Source organism: Coregonus lavaretus, assembly GCF_964263955.1.
Source record: "Coregonus lavaretus genome assembly, chromosome: 26".
Taxonomy (NCBI): Eukaryota; Metazoa; Chordata; class Actinopteri; order Salmoniformes; family Salmonidae; genus Coregonus; species Coregonus lavaretus.
The window spans coordinates 39,213,146-39,237,953 of NC_140013.1; the positions used below are offsets into that span (position 1 = coordinate 39,213,146).

Consider the following 24,808-nt stretch of genomic DNA (forward strand, 5'->3'; position numbering starts at 1 on the left):
GAGACTGGATCTAGACTGACTGGAGTTTAGTAGAGAGAGGCTGTGAGAGAGACTGGATCTAGACTGACTGGAGTTTAGTAGAGAGACTGGATCTAGACTGACTGGAGTTTAGTAGAGAGAGAGGCTGTCAGAGAGACTGGATCTAGACTGACTGGAGTTTAGTAGAGAGAGGCTGTCAGAGAGACTGGATCTAGACTGACTGGAGTTTAGTAGAGAGAGGCTGTCAGAGAGACTGGATCTAGACTGACTGGAGTTTAGTAGAGAGAGGCTGTCAGAGAGACTGGATCTAGACTGACTGGAGTTTAGTAGAGAGAGGCTGTCATAGAGACTAGATCTAGACTGACTGGAGTTTAGTAGAGAGAGGCTGTCAGAGAGACTGGATCTAGACTGACTGGAGTTTAGTAGAGAGAGGCTGTCATAGAGACTGGATCTAGACTGACTGGAGTTTAGTAGAGAGAGGCTGTCATAGAGACTGGATCTAGACTGACTGGAGTTTAGTAGAGAGAGGCTGTCAGAGAGACTGGATCTAGACTGACTGGAGTTTAGTAGAGAGAGGCTGTCAGAGAGACTGGATCTAGACTGACTGGAGTTTAGTAGAGAGAGGCTGTCAGAGAGACTGGATCTAGACTGACTGGAGTTTAGTAGAGAGGCTGTCAGAGAGACTGGATCTAGACTGACTGGAGTTTAGTAGAGAGACTGGATCTAGACTGACTGGAGTTTAGTAGAGAGAGGCTGTCAGAGAGACTGGATCTAGACTGACTGGAGTTTAGTAGAGAGAGAGGCTGTCAGAGAGACTGGATCTAGACTGACTGGAGTTTAGTAGAGAGACTGGATCTAGACTGACTGGAGTTTAGTAGAGAGAGGCTGTCAGAGAGACTGGATCTAGACTGACTGGAGTTTAGTAGAGAGAGAGGCTGTCAGAGAGACTGGATCTAGACTGACTGGAGTTTAGTAGAGAGAGAGGCTGTCAGAGAGACTGGATCTAGACTGACTGGAGTTTAGTAGAGAGAGGCTGTCAGAGAGACTGGATCTAGACTGACTGGAGTTTAGTAGAGAGAGAGGCTGTCAGAGTGACTGGATCTAGACTGACTGGAGTTTAGTAGAGAGAGGCTGTCAGAGAGACTGGATCTAGACTGACTAGAGTTTAGTAGAGAGAGGCTGTCAGAGAGACTGGATCTAGACTGACTGGAGTTTAGTAGAGAGAGAGGCTGTCAGAGTGACTGGATCTAGACTGACTGGAGTTTAGTAGAGAGAGGCTGTCAGAGAGACTGGATCTAGACTGACTGGAGTTTAGTAGAGAGAGAGGCTGTCAGAGTGACTGGATCTAGACTGACTGGAGTTTAGTAGAGAGAGGCTGTCAGAGAGACTGGATCTAGACTGACTAGAGTTTAGTAGAGAGAGGCTGTCAGAGAGACTGGATCTAGACTGACTGGAGTTTAGTAGAGAGAGGCTGTCAGAGAGACTGGATCTAGACTGACTAGAGTTTAGTAGAGAGAGGCTGTCAGAGAGACTGGATCTAGACTGACTGGAGTTTAGTAGAGAAGCTGTCAGAGAGACTGGATCTAGACTGACTAGAGTTTAGTAGAGAGAGGCTGTCAGAGAGACTGGATCTAGACTGACTGGAGTTTAGTAGAGAGAGGCTGTCAGAGAGACTGGATCTAGACTGACTGGAGTTTAGTAGAGAGAGGCTGTCAGAGAGACTGGATCTAGACTGACTGGAGTTTAGTAGAGAAGCTGTCAGAGAGACTGGATCTAGACTGACTGGAGTTTAGTAGAGAGAGGCTGTCAGAGAGACTGGATCTAGACTGACTGGAGTTTAGTAGAGAAGCTGTCAGAGAGACTGGATCTAGACTGACTGGAGTTTAGTAGAGAGAGGCTGTCAGAGAGACTGGATCTAGACTGACTGGAGTTTAGTAGAGAGAGGCTGTCAGAGAGACTGGATCTAGACTGACTGGAGTTTAGTAGAGAGAGGCTGTCAGAGAGACTGGATCAAGACTGACTGGAGTTTAGTAGAGAAGCTGTCAGAGAGACTGGATCTAGACTGACTGGAGTTTAGTAGAGAGACTGGATATAGACTGACTGGAGTTTAGTAGAGAGACTGGATCTAGACTGACTGGAGTTTAGTAGAGAGAGAGGCTGTCAGAGAGACTGGATCTAGACTGACTGGAGTTTAGTAGAGAGAGAGGCTGTCAGAGAGACTGGATCTAGACTGACCGGAGTTTAGTAGAGAGAGGCTGTCATAGAGACTGGATCTAGACTGACTGGAGTTTAGTAGAGAGAGGCTGTTAGAGAGACTGGATCTAGACTGACTGGAGTTTAGTAGAGAGAGGCTGTCAGAGAGACTGGATCTAGACTGACTGGAGTTTAGTAGAGAGAGGCTGTCAGAGAGACTGGATCTAGACTGACTGGAGTTTAGTAGAGAGAGGCTGTCAGAGACTGGATCTAGACTGACTGGAGTTTAGTAGAGAGAGGCTGTCAGAGAGACTGGATCTAGACTGACTGGAGTTTAGTAGAGAGACTGGATCTAGACTGACTGGAGTTTAGTAGAGAAAGGCTGTCAGAGAGACTGGATCTAGACTGACTGGAGTTTAGTAGAGAGAGAGGCTGTCAGAGACTGGATCTAGACTGACTGGAGTTTAGTAGAGAGAGGCTGTCAGAGAGACTGGATCTAGACTGACTGGAGTTTAGTAGAGAGAGGCTGTCAGAGAGACTGGATCTAGACTGACTGGAGTTTAGTAGAGAGAGGCTGTCAGAGAGACTGGAAATGGACTCAATGAACCAGCAACAGAGCAGAGCTCAACCCAGTTCATTTCAGATCCATTGAGATCAAGTCCAGATAACATCAGATAAATCCCCCAAATACACACACAAACGAACACGCATGCGGTTCACATACACACTCGCAAACACACACACACACACACACGTAAACAGAGGAACTGTACTGCATATTCTCACTCATAGTCAAGAGAGAGAGTAATGACATCATCTCTCTCACTCCTCTGCCAACTCAAAATCACTAAAACTGCTATTTTTCATCCCACCTAACCACAAATCAGGAGACCATTCCAGCAGAATCTCCACAGAACTCTCGTTATTGAGACAAAACACTGCTTTACCTCTAGCCCAGACCAGGGCTGGCCAGGGAACTACCTCCAGCCCAGACCAGGGCTGGCCAGGGAACTACCTTCAGCCCAGACCAGGGCTGGCCAGGGAACTACCTCCAGCCCAGACCAGGGCTGGCCAGGGAACTACCTCCAGCCCAGACCAGGGCTGGCCAGGGAACTACCTCCAGCCCAAACCAGGGCTGGCCAGGGAACTACCTCCAGCCCAGACCAGGGCTGGCCAGGGAACTACCTCCAGCCCAGACCAGGGCTGGCCAGGGAACTACCTCCAGCCCAAACCAGGGCTGGCCAGGGAACTACTTCCAGCCCAGACCAGGGCTGGCCAGGGAACTACCTCCAGCCCAGACCAGGGCTGGCCAGGGAACTACCTCCAGCCCAAACCAGGGCTGGCCAGGGAACTACCTCCAGCCCAGACCAGGGCTGGCCAGGGAACTACCTCCAGCCCAGACCAGGGCTGGCCAGGGAACTACCTTCAGCCCAGACCAGGGCTGGCCAGGGAACAACCTCCAGCCCAGACCAGGGCTGGCCAGGGAACTACCTCCAGCCCAAACCAGGGCTGGCCAGGGAACTACCTCCAGCCAAGACCAGGGTTGGCCAGGGAACTACCTCCAGCCAAGACCAGGGTTGGCCAGGGAACTACCTCCAGCCCAGACCAGGGCTGGCCAGGGAACTACCTCTAGCCCAGACCAGGGCTGGCCAGGGAACTACCTCCAGCCCAGACCAGGGAACATCCCAGAAGATCCCAGTGTGTGAATTCCCATCAATCCGTCTCCAGTAGATCATAGACACAAACACACAGATGGGATCCATCAAGAAAAAGGCATAATAAGATAGTCAGTCACCAGTCTAGTTTCTTATGTAACTGGTGTCGGTCCGTCTGTCTGTGTTGTCTAGCTCTGTCTGTCTGTCTGTCTGTTCCCTCCACTTAAAAGTGTTTCTCTCAGAACTGGACCCAACACAGCAGGGTAGAGAGGAGACAGAGACACATGGACATATACACTGACAAAGACAGACACACACACAGTGCATCTCTGTAGCATGCAGCAAAAAGCATCTGTCAAACAATGACAGAGCAAGAGAGCGAGAGAGAGACAGAGAGACAGAGAGACAGAGAGACAGAGAGACAGAGAGAGAGAGACAGAGACAGAGAGAGACAGAGACAGAGACAGAGAGAGACAGAGAGAGACAGAGACAGAGAGAGACAGAGACAGAGACAGAGACAGAGACAGAGACAGAGAGAGAGAGAGAGAAACAGCTGTGTGCCAGTATCACAGTGCAGACAACACAGAACCAGTCTGCACACAACAACGCTGCTCTGTCTGTCTGTCTGTCTGTCTGTCTGTGGGTCTGTATTTACAGTAGCTCCATTCCACTCCACAGACCGTGGTGGGAAAAGTCCACTGTGGCAACACACAATCACAACCCCAACAGATACAGGTAGCTTACAGTGATATATGCACCTCGTTACATACACACACACACACACACACACACACACACACACACACACACACACACACACACACACACACACACACACACAGGTAGAGACAAGCAGGGATGAGGGCTTCATGTGCTGTCGCTCTCTCTCTCGTCAATATACATTGTAATAATAACAACAATAAAATGGTAACAGTCAATAGTAGAAATATAATACATATAAAAGGCTAAACATGGAAAATGAAACTAACTGTCATCCTCACCATTACATCAGTACTACAACTACCATCATCATTACTACTACTACCACTACTATTTGGAATAATCACAACAACAACAACTAAGTTACTGTTTACTATGCAGATGTTATTATTCAGTGTCCCTCAGTCTATGGCAGGCAAATACATATTTGGCTGCAAGAGGAGCCATTTAATAAGTTAAAATTTGGAATACATTTCTGTGAATAATTAATCTCTTGCTGAGTAATATTTATCACAGTAAATGAGAAAGTGCATCTCTGTTTCTACCTCCCATGTCATGCAGTGACCACATACACGCTCCTCTTTGGGTAACCATGTATTTTTATGTCTGCCGGTTTCTATTGCCAATTGGTGGTCACTCAGCCTGTACTTGGTAAGGATCTGTCTCTGGTTCATATCTCTGACAGAGTAGAGATAAACAGCCAATTCATATTCTCTGTTTAGTGCCAGTTAGCAATTTAGTCGGCTTTGGGATTTTGTTTCGTTTTTCCAATGTTGTAAATATGAGTCCCTTTGATTGGTTCATGATTTTAAATTGGAGACTTGAATTTGGACTTGAATTTAGATGTAGGCCAAATGTAAATGATATTTTCTGTATTTTCATTACCACTGGAAAGCGGAACAATTCTGCCCTACATGCATTAGTTGGTGTATTTCTTTGGACTTGTATAACTTTCCGACAGAATTATGCATGTAGGGCTTCAATTGGATGTTTGTCCCACATTTTAAAGTACAGTTTATTGAGTGGCACCCAAACCTCACTTCCGTAAAGTGCTATTGGTAGGATTACGCTGTCAAATATTTTGGTCCAAATTCTAATTGGAATGTTGATTTTGAATAATTTCATTTTTATTGCATACAATGCTCTGTGGGATTTTTCTTAGAGTGCATTCACTGCCATATTAAAGTTTCCCGATGCAGATATGGTCAGACCAAGATATGAGTAATTTATTATGTGTTCAATTATGGTGTTATTCAAGTTGAATTTATATTTGTGTTTCTGGAAAATCATGATTCTATTTTATTTATTTATGTACTGCAAGGGCCCAATTATGGCAATATTGCTCTACAATATTAAGAGTCTGTTGAAGACCTTCTTTGGTTGGTGATAGAAGAACCACATCATCAGCATATGGCAGATATTTTACCTCAAATAGTCAAATAGTGTGAGTCCTGGGGCTGCAGAATGGTCCAACATGTCTGCTAATTCATTGATTTAATGTTGAAAAGGTTTGGACTCAAACTGCAGCCTTGTCTCACACCTCGACTTTGTGAGAAAAAAAAAATTGTTGCACACTTGTTTTCTGTGTTCATCTCTCTCCCTCTCTCTCTCTTCCTCTCCCTCTCTCTACTACAGTACACGGTGAGTGTTTTCAGCCTCTGTTCTGGTCTACAATAACACACAGTGAAGGATGAGATACAAAGAGGAGAAAGAGATGAGAGAGGGACGAGGGGGTTGGAGTGTGAATCGTGGGAACAAGCCAATTCAACAATGGGTTACTGCTAGGCAACCAGTGTCACAATGCGTAGCAACCACTGTAACAATGGCTGGTTGCCGGTGGCGCTCTACTCCAGATCATTCACTGGGCTACTACAGTGAGTGGCAAACTGCTTACACACACACACACACAGACACAGACACAGACACACACACACACACTGGAGACAAAGACAGACACACAAAGACATCACTATTATTAAGTCATTACATTACAGCAGGGGGCCCTGACCCACGCTTTTAGAGGGGGAAATCCGGGGGCTTTCCAAACAGACACACACACACACACACTCTGTGAAGATACACTCAGGGAGAGGGGGACCCAGGCTAATGCAGCTCAATGGGCAGTATGAGTCAAGGCATGGTATGTGGTGGCTAGCATATAGCCTGGAAAAGCCCTCCAGTCAGTCACACATAACACAATTACTGGAAGCAGACGGCCAGACAGACAGCCTGGCCTCATCACTATGGACTCGGGCTAAAATAGTTCACAAGGCATTCTAGTTTTTATGGATACGTTTAGCTAAGATGGCCATTTGACTCAGAGTAGTTGAAGTTAATGTTATGTTTATGCTAGGTGTCTAAAGAGTTCCGATCTGTAGAGAATGTGATTAGAAAGGGAGGTTTACCTAAACAGATAGAGGAATGAGGGAGATCTGGCCTTGATTGTGTGTGTGTGTGTGTGTGTGTGTGTTTGTGCGCGCGCCTGCATGTAAGCACTCCCTATTCACTGACAAAGGAAGTGAACACGTCCTTTATATAAAGGCCAGTGAAAGGCAGGCGTCTTTTTGTGAGTGAGTTATATAATCCAACTGCCCTGTCGCGGCACTACTGTAGGTATACACCCAGGACGAACGAGAGAGAGCGAGAGCGCACATATATCACCCGGCCTCACCCTACTAGAATCTGAAGTCAAATGTTTACTGTTTGCTGATGATCTGGTGCTTCTGTCACCAACCAAGGAGGGCCTACAGCAGCATCTAGATCTTCTGCACAGATTCTGTCAGACCTGGGCCCTGACAGTGAATCTCATTAAGACAAAAATTGTTCCAAAAAAGATCCAGTTGCCAGGACCACAAATACAAATTCCATCTAGACACCGTTGCCCTAGAGCACACAAAAAACTATACCTACCTCGGCCTAAACATCAGCGCCACAGGTAACTTCCACAAAGGTGTGAACGATCTGAGAGACAAGGCAAGAAGGGCCTTCTATGCCATCAAAAGGAACATCAAATTTGACATACCAATTAGGATCTGGCTAAAAATACTTGAATCAGTTATAGAACCCATTGCCCTTTATGGTTGTGAGGTCTGGGGTCCGCTCACCAACCAATAATTCACAAAATGGGACAAACACCAAAAATATACTCTGTCTACAATGTAAAACACCAAAAAATGCATGCAGAGCAGAATTAGAGAGGAGAGAGACACAGAGAGAGAGAGAGCGCATCTCACCACAGCAGGTACACAAGAGAAAGAACAATGAATATAAGATCATTTTATAAGCATCTGAGTTGTTTGGATTCTAAATCTGAGTTGTGGACCAGTAGTATTACTGTAAAGTTAACCTCCAATCAGATATCAGACCAACAGGATGTCACCTCTCCTTCTCAGAGGTGAGACAATGGGGGTTGGCAAGACCAACACAGAGGATGCTGAATTCCTAAGACAACACAGAGGATGCTGAATTCCTAAGACAACACAGAGGAAATTATTGCATACAATTGATAAGTCACGTCGGGGGCTGCCCTACAACTGTGACTGACCCAAAATGAAGGAAAGCTGTGACTATGTACAGACCAGCGGAGGCTGCTGGGTGGAGGACGACTCATAATGATGGCTGGAACGGAGCGAATGGAATGTTATAAAACTCATGGAAACCATGGAAACCATGCGTTGGATGTATTTGATACCATTCCACAAAATCTGCTCCAGCCATTACCACGAGCCCGTCCTCCCCGATTAAGGTGCCACCAACCTCCTGTGGTACAGACTCAGTCAGCATAGCCTTGCTATTGAGAGAAGCCGCCGTAGGCAGACCTGGCTCTCAAGAGAAGACAGGCTATGTGCACACTGCCCACAAAACGAGGTGGAAACTGAGCTTCACTTCCTAACCTCCTGCCAAATGTATGACCATATTAGAGACACATATTTCCCTCAGATTACACAGACCCACAAATAATTTAAAAACAAATCCAATTTTGTGAACAAACACCATTGTAAATCCAACCCATATTTATGTTTATTTATTTTCCCTTTTTGTACTTTAACTATTTGCACATTGTTATAACACTGTATACAGACATTACATTTACATTTTAGTCATTTTAGCAGACGCTCTTATCCAGAGTGAATTACAGGAGCAATTAGGGTTAAGTGCCTTGCTCAAGGGCACATCGACTAGATTTTTCACCTAGTCGGCTCGGGGATTAGAACCAGCGACCTTTCGGTTACTGGCACAACGCTCTTAACCACTAAGCTACCTGCCACCCACATATGACATTTGAAATGTCTTTATTATTTTGGAACTTGTGTGAGTGTAATATTTACTATTTACTGTACTGTTGATTGTTTCACTTTTGTTTATTATCTATTTCACTTGCTTTGGCAATGTAAACATACGTTTCCCATGCCAATGAAGCGACTTGAATTGAATTGAATTGAGAGAGTGAGTTACCGGAGGGTAATAAAATGACTTAAAATATGAGGAAGTGCTCTAGACTCAACTTCAGTAGAGTGGAATGTATAAGTGTCTATAAACAGGTACCGTCTGGAAGCCTGAAGCTACTTAAACTCCTCTGTTACACTTGGAACTCAACTCACTGCATTCCCCATTACCATACAGAGGAGGAAGCTCCTGAAATGCCCCCAGCTACTATCCCAAATGATACAATGGGTGTGGGTGATATAAAACTATTGCCCAAAATAGGCTGCTATGTCATTGGAAAGTGATTCCCTATATAGCCAGTGTTCGCTGAGGGGAACATTATTCCATTAGAGGCAGAAATATGAAGTGTTTGGGTAAACATTACCCTGAGGACTGAGACAGCAGAGTGGGGAGGGTTAATGGTACGCTGTGAGGAGATATGGCTAGAAACGCTGAATACAGGGGACTTTGATCAGTGTGTGTGTGTGTGTGTGTGTATGTGTGTGTGTGTGTCTTAGAGAGAAAATTGCAGTCTATAAACTGAGAGTAGACTTTGATCTGAGTGACTTGTTTCAGAGGCCTGACTCTGAATAAACACGCACGCGCACACACACCAAAGGCATTGTGGGATTGAAAACGCCCATCCCATCAGATGTAATCACTGAGGGACATACATAAAGAAACATGTTCCTGATGGAACACACACCTGCCCACACACTCCAAGAGCACATCATATTATAGATGACATTACATCATATTTGACCCAACTGACAGAAGGATGAACTGAATAGGAAAAGATGTAGAAATGAGACAAATAGTGAAGGACCCAGATAAGACCCAGCTCAGAGAGGAGAAGGACACAGATAGGACCCAGATAGGACCCAGCTCAGAGAGAAGGACCCATATAGGACCCAGCTCAGAGAGATAGATAGGACCCATATAGGACCCAGCTCAGAGAGATAGATAGGACCCAGATAAGACCAGCTAAGAGAGATAGATAGGACCCATATAGGACCCAGCTCAGAGAGATAGATAGGACCCAGATAAGACCAGCTAAGAGATAGATAGGACCCAGATAAGACCCAGCTCAGAGAAAGAAAGAAGACAGACACAGATACAAAGGTCAAGGGTCGCACACTAGAAGGTAACACTTACATTAGCTCCACCCCCAGGACCATGGGCACCTTGTCTCCGGAATGGTTGCTACGGAAACGCAGGCGGAAGATGTGGCTGGCCCCGGGCTGCCGTGATGTCAGCATTCCAGCGGTGCTTCTGACGGGTGATAGGTTGACATCCTCAGCCTGGCAGGGTCCCACCCAGATATGGTCCCTCAGAGCATAGTCTATCACTGCATAGCTGTCCTCACTGAGGGGGAGAGAGAGAGACAGAGAGAGAGCGAGAGGGGGAGAGAGAGAGAGAGAGTCCTCTGTTAACCCCACACCCACAGTGTGCCATCACAGCAGCAAGATTTGTGACCTGTTGCCACAAGAAAAGGGCAACCAGTGGAGCACAAACACCATTTTAATACAACCTATATTTATCTGATTATTTCAACTATTTGCACACTATTACAACACTGTACAATAATATATTTTAAATGTCTATTTTTTAGTTATTTATTATACTGAGTAATGATTACTGATCATTTGTTAAAAGAAAACGGATCTTTTTTTTTTTTTTTGTCTCCCGAGTGGCGCAGTGGTTTAAGCCACTGCATCGCAGTGCTAGCTGTGCCACTAGAGATCCTGGTTCGAATCCAGGCTCTGTCGTAGCCGGCCGTGACCGGGAGACCCATGGGGCGGCGCACAATTGGCCTCAGTTGGTAGAGCATGGCGTTTGCAACGGCAGGGTTGTGGGTTCGATTCCCACGGGGGGCCAGTATGGAGAAAGAAAAAATATATAATAGAAAAAAAAAATGTATGCACTCACTGCCTGTAAGTCGCTCTGGATAAGAGCGTCTGCTAAATGACTAAAATGTAAAATGAATGAGAGAGAGAGAGAGAAGAATGTCCTGGTACATATCTTTTTTCATATCCGATTCTACTGCTTGCATCAGTTACCTGATGTGGAATAGAGTTCAATGTAGCCATGGCTCTATGTATGCGCCTCCCATAGTCTGTTCTGGACTTGGGGACTGTGAAGAGACCTCTGGTGGCATGTCTTCTGGGGTATGCATGGCTGTCCGAGCTGTGTGCCAGTAGTTCAAACAGACAGCTCGGTGCATTCAACATGTCAATACCTCTCACAAATACAGGTAGTGATGAAGTCAATCTCTCCTCCACTTTGAGCCAGGAGAGATTGACATGCATATTATTAATGTTAGCTCTCCATGTACATTTAAGGGCCAGCCGTGCTGCCCTGTTCTGAGACAATTGTAATATTTCCCGAGGTCCCTCTTTGTGGCACCTGACCACACGACTGAACAGTAGTCCAGGTGCGACAAAACTAGGGCCTGTAGGACCTGCCTTGTTGATAGTGCTGTTAAGAAGGTAGAGCAACGCTTTATTATGGACAGACTTCTCCCCATCTTAGCTACTGTTGTATCAATATGTTTTGACCATGACAGTTTACAATCCAGGGTTACTCCAAGCAGTTTAGTCACCTCAACTTGCACAATTTCCACATGATTTATTACAATATTTAGTTGAGGGTTAGAGTTTAGTGAATGATTTGTCCCAAATACAATGCTTTTAGTTTTTGAAATATTTAGGACTAACTTATTCCTTGCCACCCATTCTGAAACTAACTGCAGCTCTTTGTTAAGTGTTGCAGTCATTTCAGTCGCTGTGGTAGCTGACGTGTATAGTGTTGAGTCATCCACATACACAGACACACTGGCTTAACTCAAAGCCAGTGACATGTCATTAGTAAAAATAAAAAAAATTAAAGGGGCCTAGACTGCCGCCTTCCGGAATCACTGATTCTACCTCGATTATGTTGGAGAGGCTTCCATTAAAGAACACCCTCTGTTCTGTTACACAGTAACTCTTTATCCATAATATAGCAGGGGGTGTAAAGCCATAACACATATGTTTTTCCATCAACAGACTATGATCAATAATGTCAAAAGCTGCACTGAAGTCTAACAAAACAGGTCCCACAATCTTTTTATCATGTATTTCTCTCAGCCAATCATCAGTCATTTGTGTAAGTGCTGTGCTTGTTGAATGTCCTTCCCTATAAGCGTGCTGAAAGTCTGTTGTCAATTTGTTTACTGTAAAATAGCATTGTATCTAGTCAAACAAACATTTTTCCAAAAGTTTACCAAGGATTGTTAACAGGCTGAGGGGTCGGCTATTTATCTTTGTTTCATAGTATAGATTCTTCTTCTTTTTTATTCAGTTTAGTCACATGATTTCTCAACTATGTTTGCCAATCGGTTGTGTAGTCAGACTTATTTGCCATTCCTTTTGCCTCATCCCTCTCAACCAGGCAATTTTCCAACTCCTCATCAATCCACGGGGATTTAACTGTTTTTACAGTCATTTTCTTAAAATGGGTGCATGCTTATTAGTAACTGGAATAAGCAATTTCATAAATGTGTCAAGCGCAGCGTCTGGTTGCTCCTCATTACTCACCACGGACCAACATATATTCTTTACATCAACAACATAGGAATCACTACAAAACGTATTGTATGACCTCTTATACACTATATTAGGCCCAGCCTATGGACCTGTGGTTTTCCTAGATATGGCTACTATACTGTGATCACTACATCCAATGGATTTGGATACTGCTTTAAAGCAAATTTCTGCAGCATTAATGATGATGTGACCAATACATGTTGATGATTTCATTCCTGTGCTGTTTGTAACTACCCTGGTAGGTTGACTGATAGCCTGTACCAGGTTGCAGGCACTAGTTACAGTTTGAAGCTTTTTCTTGAGTTGGCCAGCTTGATGAAAGCCAGTCAATATTTAAAATCACCAAGAAAATAAACCTCTCTGTTGATATCACATACATTATCAAGCTTTTCACAAATGTTATCCAGATACTAACTGTTAGCACTTGGTGGTCTATAGCAGCTTCCCACCAGAATGGGCTTTAGGTGAGGCAGTTGAACCTGTAGCCATATTATTTCAACAGTATTTAACATGAGATCCTCTCTAAGCTTTACAGGAATGTGGTTCTGAATATAAAACGGCAACACCGCCACCTTTGGCATTTCTGTATTTACTGTAGATGTTATAACCATGTATTGCTACCACGGTTTCATCAAAGGTATTATCTAAGTGAGTTTCATATTCTGACAATCTCTGAATCTCATCTGTTACTAGCAAATGACTGATTTCATGAACCTTGTTTCTTAATGTTAACGTGGACTATTTTTAACACTTTTCTGGGATGCTTGATTGTTTTCATTGCTTTACTGGGAAGATTGTGTCTTCCAATGCCCCTGGGATAATGTACATTTGCTGAAGCATTATGGCAACTCAGCGACACAATGGTAGGGATTAACTGATCTGGTCTTGGGTCATTGATAAGTAATTGTCTCAACGCAGCCTTATAATGCTGTGAAAGGATCCAGGAACCCAAATGATTTGGGTGGATCCCAACCTCCTTATAAAATGAGCTTTGTTTCCAGTAGGTATCAAAATGGTCAATAAATGTTACACCCACAGAGCTGCAATAGTCAGGGCCTACTCAAACAAACAAAGACGGGAGATAAGCTTGGAAGAGAGGGAAATAAAACAGAGGGAAGGAGAGAGGAGAGGCCAGCTGTGGCTCTAGGGTTTTCCTGAACAGAGAAGTGTCACTCTCAGCAATGCATCTCTCAGCAAACAATTGTTTTATTTATTCTTACAGTGAAATGCTTACTTACAAGCCATTATCCAACAATGCAGTTTTAAGAAAAATAAGTGTTAAGTAAAAAATGTATAAGTAAAAAAATAGAAAAGAAAAATAGAAAATAATTAAAGAGCAGCAGTAAAATAACAGTAGCGAGGCTATATACAGGGGGTACCGGTACAGAGTCAATGTGAGGGGGCACAGGTTAGTCCAGGTAATTGAGGTGGTAGAGGGCTGTAAAACGGCAGTCATTCTATTTCAATAGCAGTAGAATCACCCTGACAGACGAGGCTATGAGAAGAGGTAGTCCAAGAGGGACTGGCCAGCAGCATGGCGTCCAGGGTTAACGCTGTCTATGCTCTCTCTGTCAAGCTCTACTGTTGGTCTAATGTACCGTGACCTAGCCTACAATTAGTCTAGCCAGTGCTTTTATTTCTGTTCATGCAGAGAGAGAGAGAGAGAGAGAGAGAGAAGGAGAGAGAGAACGAGAGAGAATGACAGAACGAGAGAGAGAGAGAAAGAGAAAAAGAGAGAGAAAGAGAAAGAGAAAAGAGAAAAAGAGAGAGAAAGAAAGAGAATGAGAGAGAGAGAAAGAACGAGAAAGAGAGAGAAAGAGAGAGAGAAGGAGAAAGAGAACGAGAGAGAATGAGAGAGAACGAGAGCGAGAGAAAGAGAGAGAAAGAGAGAGAGAGGGTATATAGTAGTAGGGCTCCCGTGCTCCTCCTCCACAGAACACACTAATATTATATCAGTGTCACCCATTCCACACACACGTATCCAATACCCAAATAGTCCGTTCTGAAAAGCATACTGCTGGAGCCTGCTGCTTTGGAACAAATTCCCAGAAAGAAAAAAGGTTTTAGTCATTCAGAGCGAGAGATAGCAGCAGGACGATCCGACTCAGACACAGCTGGAGACGAAAACATTTTAGATTTGGGGGGAAATTTGAAGCATGCACACACACATGAATGAATGAATGAATGAGAGCCATATGGTTTCCAGGAAGTCATACTTTATTAATGGCGTGCAGAATGTTCCTGAATTGTTTTGGAGAAAACAAGCTTCCGTTCTGATCCTGCTGACAATGTGCAGCTCCATGGGCTCAGCACAGACACATGTACAGACACACAGAACAAGTACACACAGATTGTGAACACACCAAGAGACAGATTTGTATGTTTAGCCAGGCCATTTGATGTACACCTGTTAATACACACCTGTGCTAAAGGTTTATCTGCTTCTTCAAGTAGTTGACCAGCTAAAGGTTCCTCTGCTCTTCAAGTAGTTGACCTGCTAAAGGTTCCTCTGCTTCTTCAAGTAGTTGACCTGCTAAAAGGTTCCTCTGCTTCTTCAAGTAGTTGACCTGCTAAAGGTTTCTCTGCTTCTTCAAGTAGTTGACCTGCTAAAGGTTTCTCTGCTTCTTCAAGTAGTTGACCTGCTAAAGGTTTCTCTGCTTCTTCAAGTAGTTGACCTCACAGTTGAACTGACTGAAGTAGTTTGTTTGCATTACTAAGAGCCATCATGAGTACTTTCCCTCTAATAAAACAACCAAAGATAGAACCTACCAGGTTCATTTCCCAGAAATGGTCCCACATCTTCTGAGAAAACGAAAGATAAAAACACACACCCTGTCTGTCCCTGGCACTGGGGCCATGTGGCTACACTTTCACTGTCAACATGTTGGAACAGGGCGGTGAGGTGTATTCTGGGAAATGGCCCACACTCCAAGGTCAAACTTGACTCATACCAGAGAGACAACACACGAACACACTGAGTTTCCCGCACAAAACTCTGTCACAATGACCGAAAGAGAATCTGAGCTCGCCATCTTCATATCTAGCATAACTAAACTTTATCATCATCATCATCACCCTCCCTATCTGTGGGATTGGCTGCAATTGGCTTGTGAAACTTTGCAGTTGACTGTTATTGGCTAGTGAGTGTGGGAGTTAGCTGTGATTGGCTATTGAGACTGAAGTTGACTGTGATTGGTCGGGGAGCATGTGGGATTGGCTGTGAGACTGTGGACCCACCTCTTCTTCCTGGTGAGGATGAGGACATCGTTGAAGAGGAAGAAGTAGACCTGCTGCCGTGACGTCCTCTTGGAGAAGATACCGTTCTCCTCCACGAAGGCTGTGAGCTCCCCTCGCTTCACCATCCACCTAGAGGACGACACCAGTGGGAAGGGCTGGGGGGAGAGAGAGAGCGCGACACAATGATGATCAATATCAAGGTTTACAAATGGAATGTGCTCCAGACATTCCAGAGTGTGTGTGTGTATGTGTCTGAACAGCTGGCTATGAGGGCAGAATGTAAGTTCACAGCCCTGCAGACATCTGTTAGGCCCACATGTGCCAACGTGTGTGCGTGTACACAAATGTGTGTATGTGAGTGTGTGCATCTTTTTGAATATATATACACTACCGGTCAAAAGTTTTAGAACACCTACTCATTCAAGGGTTTTTCTTTATTTTTACTATTTTCCACATTGTAGAATAATAGTGACGACATCAAAACTATGAAATAACCCATATGGAATCATGTAGTAATCAAAAAGATGTTAAACAAATCAAAATATATTTTATATTTGAGATTCTTCAAAGTAGCCACCCTTTGCCTTGATGACAGCTTTGCACACTCTTGGCATTCTCTCAACCAGCTTCACCTGGAATGCTTTTCTAACAGTGTTGAAGGAGTTCCCACATATGCTGAGCACTTGTTGGCTGCTTTTCCTTCACTCTGCAGTCCGACTCATCCCAAACCCTCTCAATTTGGTTGAGGTCGGGGGATTGTGGAGGCCAGGTCATCTGATGCAGCACTCTATCACTCTCCTTCTTGGAAAAATAGCCCTTACACAGCCTGGAGGTGTGTTGGGTCATTATCCTGTTGAAAAACAAATGATAGTCCTACTAAAGCCCAAACCAGATGGGATGGTGTATCACTGCAGAATGCTGTGGTAGCCATGCTGGTTAAATAAGCAAAGAGAAACAACAGTCCATCATTACTTTAAGACATGAAGGTCAGTCAACTTTGAAAGTTTCTTCAAGCGCAGTCACAAAAACAATCAAGCTATGATGAAACTGGCTCTCATGAGGACCTCCACAGGAATGGAAGACCCAGAGTTACCGCTGCTGCTGAGGATAAGTTCATTAGAGTTACCAGCCTCAGAAATTGCAGCCCAAATAAATGCTTCACATGTTCAAGTAACAGACATCTCAACATCTACTGTTCAGAAGAGACTGTGTGAATCAGGCCTTCGTGGTCGAATTGCTGCAAAGAAACCACTACTAAAGGACACCAATAACAAGAGACTTGCTTGGGCCAAGAAAAACGAGCAATGGACATTAGACCGGTGGAAATGTGTCCTTTGGTCTGGAGTCCAAATTTGAGATTTTTGGTTCCAACCGCCGTGGCTTTGTGTGGGTAAATGGATGATCTCCGCATGTGTATTTCCCACCGTAAAGCATGGAGGAGGAGGTGTGATGGTGCATTGCTGGTGACACTGTCTGTGATTTGTACTCCTGAGTGGCGTAGTGGTCTAAGGCTGTGCCACTAGAGATCCTGGTTCGAATCCAGGCTCTGTCGCAGCCGGCCGCGACCGGGAGACTCATGGGCGGCGCACAATTGGCCCAGCGTCGTCCAGGGTAGGGGAGGGAATGGCCGGCAGGGATGTAGCTCAGTTGATAGAGCATGGCGTTTGCAACGCCAGGGTTGTGGGTTCGATTCCCACGGGGGCCAGTATATATTAAAAAAATATGTATTCACTAACTGTAAGTCGCTCTGGATAAGAGCGTCTGCTAAATGACTAAAAATGTAAATGTATTTACAATTTAAGGCGCACTTAACCAGCATGGCTACCACAGAATTCTGCAGCGATACGCCATCACATCTGGTTTGGGCTTAGTTGGAATATCATTTGTTTTTCAACAGGACAATGACCCAACACACTGTCATCAAGGCAAAGGGTGGCTACTGTGAATAATCTAAAATATATTTTGATTTGTTTCAAACTTTTTTGGTTACTTCATAATTCCATATGTGTTATTTCATAGTTTTGATGGTAGAAGATAGTAAAAAATTAAGAAAAACCATTGAATGAATAGGTGTCCAAACTTTTGACTGCTACTGTGTGTGTGTGTGTGTGTGTGTGTGTGTGTGTGTGTGTGTGTGTGTGTGTGTGTGTGTGTGTGTGTGTGTGTGTGTGTATGTATATATATATATATATATATATATATATATATATATATATATATATATATATATACAGTGGGGAGAACAAGTATTTGATACACTGCCGATGTTGTAGGTTTTCCTACTTACAAAGCATGTAGAGGTCTGTCATTTTTATCATAGGTACACTTCAACTGTGAGAGACGGAATCTAAAACAAAAATCCAGAAAATCACATTGTATGATTTTTAAGTAATTAATTTGCATTTTATTGCATGACATAAGTATTTGATACATCAGAAAAGCAGAACTTAATATTTGGTACAGAAACCTTTGTTTGCAATTACAGAGATCATACGTTTCCTGTAGGTCTTGATCAGGTTTGCACACACTTCAGCAGGGATTTTGGCCCACTCCTCCATACAGACCTTCTCCAGATCCTTCAGGTTTCAGGGCTGTCGCTGGGCAATACGGACTTTCAGCTCCCTCCAAAGATGTTTTATTGGGTTCAGGTCTGGAGACTGGCTAGGCCACTCCAGGACCTTGAGATGCTTCTTACGGAGCCACTCCTTAGTTGCCCTGGCTGTGTGTTTCGAGTCGTTGTCATGCTGGAAGACCCAGCCACGACCCATCTTCAATGCTCTTACTGAGGGAAGGAGGTTGTTGGCCAAAATCTCGCGATACTTGGCCCCATCCATCCTCCCCTCAATACGGTGCAGTCGTCCTGTCCCCTTTGCAGAAAAGCATCCCCAAAGAATGATGTTTCCACCTCCATGCTTCACGGTTGGGATGGTGTTCTTGGGGTTGTACTCATAATTCTTCTTCCTCCAAACACGGCGAGTGGAGTTTAGACCAAAAAGCTCTATTTTTGTCTCATCAGACCACATGACCTTCTCCCATTCCTCCTCTGGATCACCCAGATGGTCATTGGCAAACTTCAGATGGGCCTGGACATGCGCTGGCTTGAGCAGGGGGACTTGCGTGCGCTGCAGGATTTTAATCCATGATGGCGTAGTGTGTTGCTAATGGTTTTCTTTGAGACTGTGGTCCCAGCTCTCTTCAGGTCATTGACCAGGTCCTGCCGTGTAGTTATGGGCTGATCCCTCACCTTCCTCATGATCATTGATGCCCCACGAAGTGAGATCTTGCATGGAGCCCCAGACCGAGGGTGATTGACCGTCATCTTGAACTTCTTCCATTTTCTAATAATTGCGCCAACAGTTGTTGCCTTCTCACCAAGCTGCTTGCCTATTGTCCTGTAGCCCATCCCAACCTTGTGTAGGTCTACAATTGTATCCCTGATGTCCTTACACAGCTCTCTGGTCTTGGCCATTGTGGAGAGGTTGGAGTCTGTTTGATTGAGTGTGTGGACAGGTGTCTTTTATACAGGTAATGAGTTCAAACAGGTGCAGTTAATACAGGTAATGAGTAGAGAACAGGAGGGCTTCTTAAAGAAAAACTAACAGGTCTGTGAGTCCCGGAATTCTTACTGGTTGGTAGGTGATCAAATACTTATGTCATGCAATAAAATGCAAATTAATTACTTAAAAATCATACAATGTGATTTTCTGGATTTTTGTTTTAGATTCCGTCTCTCACAGTTGAAGTGTACCTATGATAAAAATGACAGACCTCTACATGCTTTGTAAGTAGGAAAACCTGCAAAATCGGCAGTGTATCAAATACTTGTTCTCCCCACTGTATACACACACACACACACACACACACAGCTCAAAAATATAAAGGGAACACTAAAATAACACATCCTAGATCTGAATGAATGAAATAATCTTATTAAATATTTTTTTCTTTACATAGTTGAATGTGCTGACAACAAAATCACACAAAAATTATCAATGGAAATCAAATTTATCAACCCATGGAGATCTGGATTTGGAGTCACCCTCAAAATTAAAGTGGAAAACCACACTACAGGCTGATCCAACTTTGATGTAATGTCCTTAAAACAAGTCAAAATGAGGCTCAGTAGTGTGTGTGGCCTCCACGTGCCTGTATGACCTCCCTACAATGCCTGGGCATGCTCCTGATGAGGTGGCGGATGGTCTCCTGAGGGATCTCCTCCCAGACCTGGACTAAAGCATCCGCCAACTCCTGGACAGTCTGTGGTGCAACGTGGCGTTGGTGGATGGAGCGAGACATGATGTCCCAGATGTGCTCAATTGGATTCAGGTCTGGGGAACGGGCGGTCCATAGCATCAATGCCTTCCTCTTGCAGGAACTGCTGACACACTCCAGCCACATGAGGTCTAGCATTGTCTTGCATTAGGAGGAACCCAGGGCCAACCGCACCAGCATATGGTCTCACAAGGGGTCTGAGGATCTCATCTCTGTACCTAATGGCAGTCAGGCTACCTCTGGTGAGCACATGGAGGCCTGTGCGGCCCCCCAAAGAAATGCCACCCCACACCATGACTGACCCACCGCCAAACCGGTCATGCTGGAGGATGTTGCAGGCAGCAGAACGTTCTCCACGGCGTCTCCAGACTCTGTCACATGTGCTCAGTGTGAACCTGCTTTCATCTGTGAAGAGCACAGGGCGCCAGTGGCGAATTTGCCAATCTTGGTGTTCTCTGGCAAATGCCAAACGTCCTGCACGGCGTTGGGCTGTAAGCACAACCCCCACCTGTGGACGTCGGGCCCTCATACCACCCTCATGGAGTCTGTTTCTGACCGTTTGAGCAGACACATGCACATTTGTGGCCTGCTGGAGGTCATTTTGCAGGGCTCTGGCAGTGCTCCTCCTGCTCCTCCTTGCACAAAGGCGGAGGTAGCAGTCCTGCTGCTGGGTTGTTGCCCTCCTACGGCCTCCTCCACGTCTCCTGATGTACTGGCCTGTCTCCTGGTAGCGCCTCCATGCTCTGGACACTACGCTGACAGACACAGCAAACCTTCTTGCCACAGCTCGCATTGATGTGCCATCCTGGATGAGCTGAACTACCTGAGCCACTTGTGTGGGTTGTAGACTCCATCTCATGCTACCACTAGAGTGAAAGCACCGCCAGCATTCAAAAGTGACCAAAACATCAGCCAGGAAGCATAGGAACTGAGAAGTGGTCTGTGGTCACCACCTGCAAAACCAGTCCTTTATTGGGGGGTGTCTTGCTAATTGCCTATAATTTCCACCTGTTGCCTATTCCATTTGCACAACAGCATGTGAAATTTATTGTCAATCAGTGTTGCTTCCTAAGTGGACAGTTTGATTTCACAGAAGTGTGATTGACTTGGAGTTACATTGTGTTGTTTAAGTGTTCCCTTTTATTTTTTTGAGCAATATATATATATATATATGTGTGTGTGTGTGTGTGTGTGTGTTTGTGTGTTTGTATGCGTGTCCATGTGTGTATGTATGTAAAGAGAGACATACGTGAGCATTTCTGACACACTGCTCAAACATATTTGTCCATATCAACAGATGAAATAAATTGATTGTGATTCAAAGAGGACGCTGGGAAAAGACCCAGTGAACAATATGCACAGAACATAACACCATGTGTGTGTTTATGAGTGTGTGTGTGTGATTTACTCTGTAGTGCAGCAGCAAGAGTTATATAGGACCATGATTCCTCTCCATTTCACACACTAGTAGAGAAACCTCATGTTGCCTCTCTGTGTGTCTCTCCCCTGGGAGACCGCTTGGGAAATGCCAGGTATGACCAGGAATACCCCCAAATATTCCTCAAAAAGGACAGAGGAAAAGCTAAATGGTAATGCCTTCACAGTACCTCCTGCTACGGGCTTTAAATCTAGAATCCTTAGTTGCAACATACATTTTTGAACTTATAAACTAATGATATGTGCCCATTGATTCTTAAAGAATATAACTTATAAATGCCTCATGAGCTTAGTTCAACTGTCGTACCCCATCAGAACCCAAAATATAAACACATTTTACTCCAATGTTTGTAAATAATGCACATGAAAACAAACACTGTATAGCCTCACAACATGGTTAAAACTATAATGTTAATATCATGGATGGTCAGTCCTTGCATCCATAGCTCTGTCTATGAATTTGAGAGTGGTATCATTTCTCCAGGCCCCTTCCTCAGCTGTAACAGAGGTGGGGTGAGAGAGGGGGAATGAGGAATGAGACCCCTTTCTAACGGTTTAATTTAAAGATGAAATCCGCAGTAGGGGAACCAGCACCACTGGTCGCCCCCACCACCTTTGTTTTGTGTTTGTTTTGTTGACGAACGGTCAGGTGCAAAATAAATGTTGCAGTAATAATAATAATAATAATAGTACATATTCTGCTGTTCTATTAAGCGTGCAGTGATGTCCCAGAAAAAAAGAAGAAGACATTTGTTGTTGTAATATACATTTACATTACATTTACGTCATTTATTGATTACTTTATCCTATCCCAGGTATTCCTTAAAGAGGTGGGGTTTCAAATGTCCCAAACGTACATGGCAGTTTCACCATTAGACATTCCTGCTTTAAGGATTCTAGCTTTAAAAAACAAAACCCCTCTGCATGTTAATGCTTCTGTCTGTATTCTTAAGTGTCCATAGTATCCTATAGTACATCTACAGCTCTTCAGGAAGGTAGCTCTCCAGGAACAGGGTTTAGAGCCCTGGTCCATCCTACATTTACAGCTCTTCAGGAAGGTAGCTCTCCAGGAACAGGGTTTAGAGCCCTGGTCCATCCTACATTTACAGCTCTTCAGGAAGGTAGCTCTCCAGGAACAGGGTTTAGAGCCCTGGTCCATCCTACATTTACAGATCTTCAGGAAGGTAGCTCTCCAGGAACAGGGTTTAGAGCCCTGGTCCATCCTACATTTACAGCTCTTCAGGAAGGTAGCTCTCCAGGAACAGGGTTTAGAGCCCTGGTCCATCCTACATTTACAGCTCTTCAGTATATATAGTAGGTTTACAGCCATAAAGCCCAGCTATAGACCCCAATGGGGTTAATTGACACAGTCATAAAGCCCAGCTTTAGGCCCCAATGGGGTGAATTGACAGTCATAAAGCCCACCTATAGGCCCCAATGGGGTTAATTGAGTTAATATACTGTACTACATAATACCAAGCCCATCTCCTTACCTTGATCTTAAACTCCAGTTGGGAGTTGATGGTGTACATCATCTCTGTTCTCTCCATGGTACGGGCCCCTTCGTTACACTTACGCACCACCTAACACACACACAGTTATAAGCACACAGACGCACCACCTAACACACACACACAGTTATAAGCACACAGACGCATGAACACACGTGTGCAGTTACATGCAGGCTCACATACATAGACCACAGGGAAACAGGCTCTTCGTTGATCTCATGTTGAGACGGTCTATGACCTTTGACCTGGCATCAGTTTGGGTTTGACCCCAGTTGACCTCTTACCTTGCTGACTGATTGGAGGGCTTGCTTACAGGTCTCATACTGGGCAGAGTCTTTAGGAGCCTTCTGACAAATGACCTGGAACAGAGAGAGGGGTCAGAGGTCAGAGCAGATCACACACACACACAGTGGCTGGGACCCAGGACAGTGTGTTCTTTATCAAAGGGCTGAGTACACAGTAGAGTATGATGTAGAAAGGCTGTGTGAGATTAGCCAGGGTTAACAACTTCCTTATTCCTGGGAGAGGCTTCCAGAACACACACACACACACACACACACACACACACACATTGGAAGCATTAAGTATAACCAAAACATTCTCAGGACTCAAAAGCCTCCTACTTCATGGCCTAGTATCCTGCCTTAAATATGAGACTCAAGGGAACTACTAAAATAGGGAACAGGAGAGAAGAGGAGAGAGATAGAACAGTAAGTGAAACCACTAACATCAGTCATTCTCCTTCCACCTACACACAGTACGAACGAAAGAGGGACCAATGAATGACGGAAGGGACAAAACATTTCTAGGTCAATAGAGTTAGGAGCCAGTTTCTACTGAGAGCTGAGCTCTTTGAGGCCAGTTAAGATGAAGGCTAACTATAGATGAAGGCTAACTATAGATGAAGGCTAACTATAGATGAAGGCTAACTATAGATGAAGGCTACAGCAGATGAAGGCTAACTATAGATGAAGGCTACAGCAGATGAAGGCTACAGCAGATGAAGGCTACAGCAGATGAAGGCTACAGCAGATGAAGGCTAACTATAGATGAAGGCTACAGTAGATGAAGGCTACAGTAAATGAAGGCTACAGTAGATGAAGGCTACATTAGTGTGGGTCATGGTGATTTTTTATCAACAGTGGTGCAATAAAAGTCAGTAGGTCCTCAGTACTGTGAGTGTGTGAGTTTGTTATAATAAAACGTACTAAAAGATCAGGGATCAGAAACACATGACCTGCTATTCCAGTTCAACAAGGCTGGAGGAGAGAGAGCAGAGGGGGACTAATAGTGTGAGAACTAAAGTAATAGAAATAATGCATGCATGCATGACAGAGGGATGAGAGAATGGAGGGGGGAGGGAGTGAGGCCGAAATGAGAGGCCGTTTAGTGTAATCAAATCTGCAGTGTTATGTAAGAGACAAAGTCCTTTAGAGAGTGAGACAGTAATAAACAGACAGGGTGTGTGTGTGTTTCTGCATGGTCATATACAGTGCATTCGGAAAGTATTCAGACCCCTTGACTTTTTCCACTTTGTTACATTACAACATTATTCTGAAAATGATTAAAATATTTTTTCCTCCCCTCATCAATCTACACACAATACCCCATAAAGACAAAGCAAAAACAGGTTTAGAATTTTTTTCATTTTTATTAAAATAAAAAATGGAAATATAACATTTACATAAGTATTCAGACCCTTTACTCAGTACTTAGTTGAAGAACCTTTGGCAGCGATTACAGCCTCGCGTCTTCTTGGGTATGACGCTACAAGCTTGGCATACCTATATTT

The 24,808-nt window shown here is 44.4% G+C and overlaps 1 protein-coding gene across 2 annotated transcripts in view; it reads right to left on the reverse strand.

The window, feature by feature from the left end:
* LOC311101660 (rho guanine nucleotide exchange factor 26-like) overlaps positions 1-24,808 on the reverse strand; it is a 58,391-nt gene that overhangs the window by 9,433 nt on the left and 24,150 nt on the right. For both annotated transcript variants that reach the window (XM_084142807.1, XM_084142806.1), the window contains exons 9-12: positions 23,301-23,375; positions 22,999-23,088; positions 15,797-15,951; positions 10,128-10,337 (exon numbers count right to left, since the gene is read on the reverse strand). In XM_084142807.1, the coding sequence (XP_083998933.1) occupies positions 10,128-10,337; positions 15,797-15,951; positions 22,999-23,088; positions 23,301-23,375 (530 nt within the window). The remainder of the gene's footprint in view (positions 1-10,127; positions 10,338-15,796; positions 15,952-22,998; positions 23,089-23,300; positions 23,376-24,808) is intronic.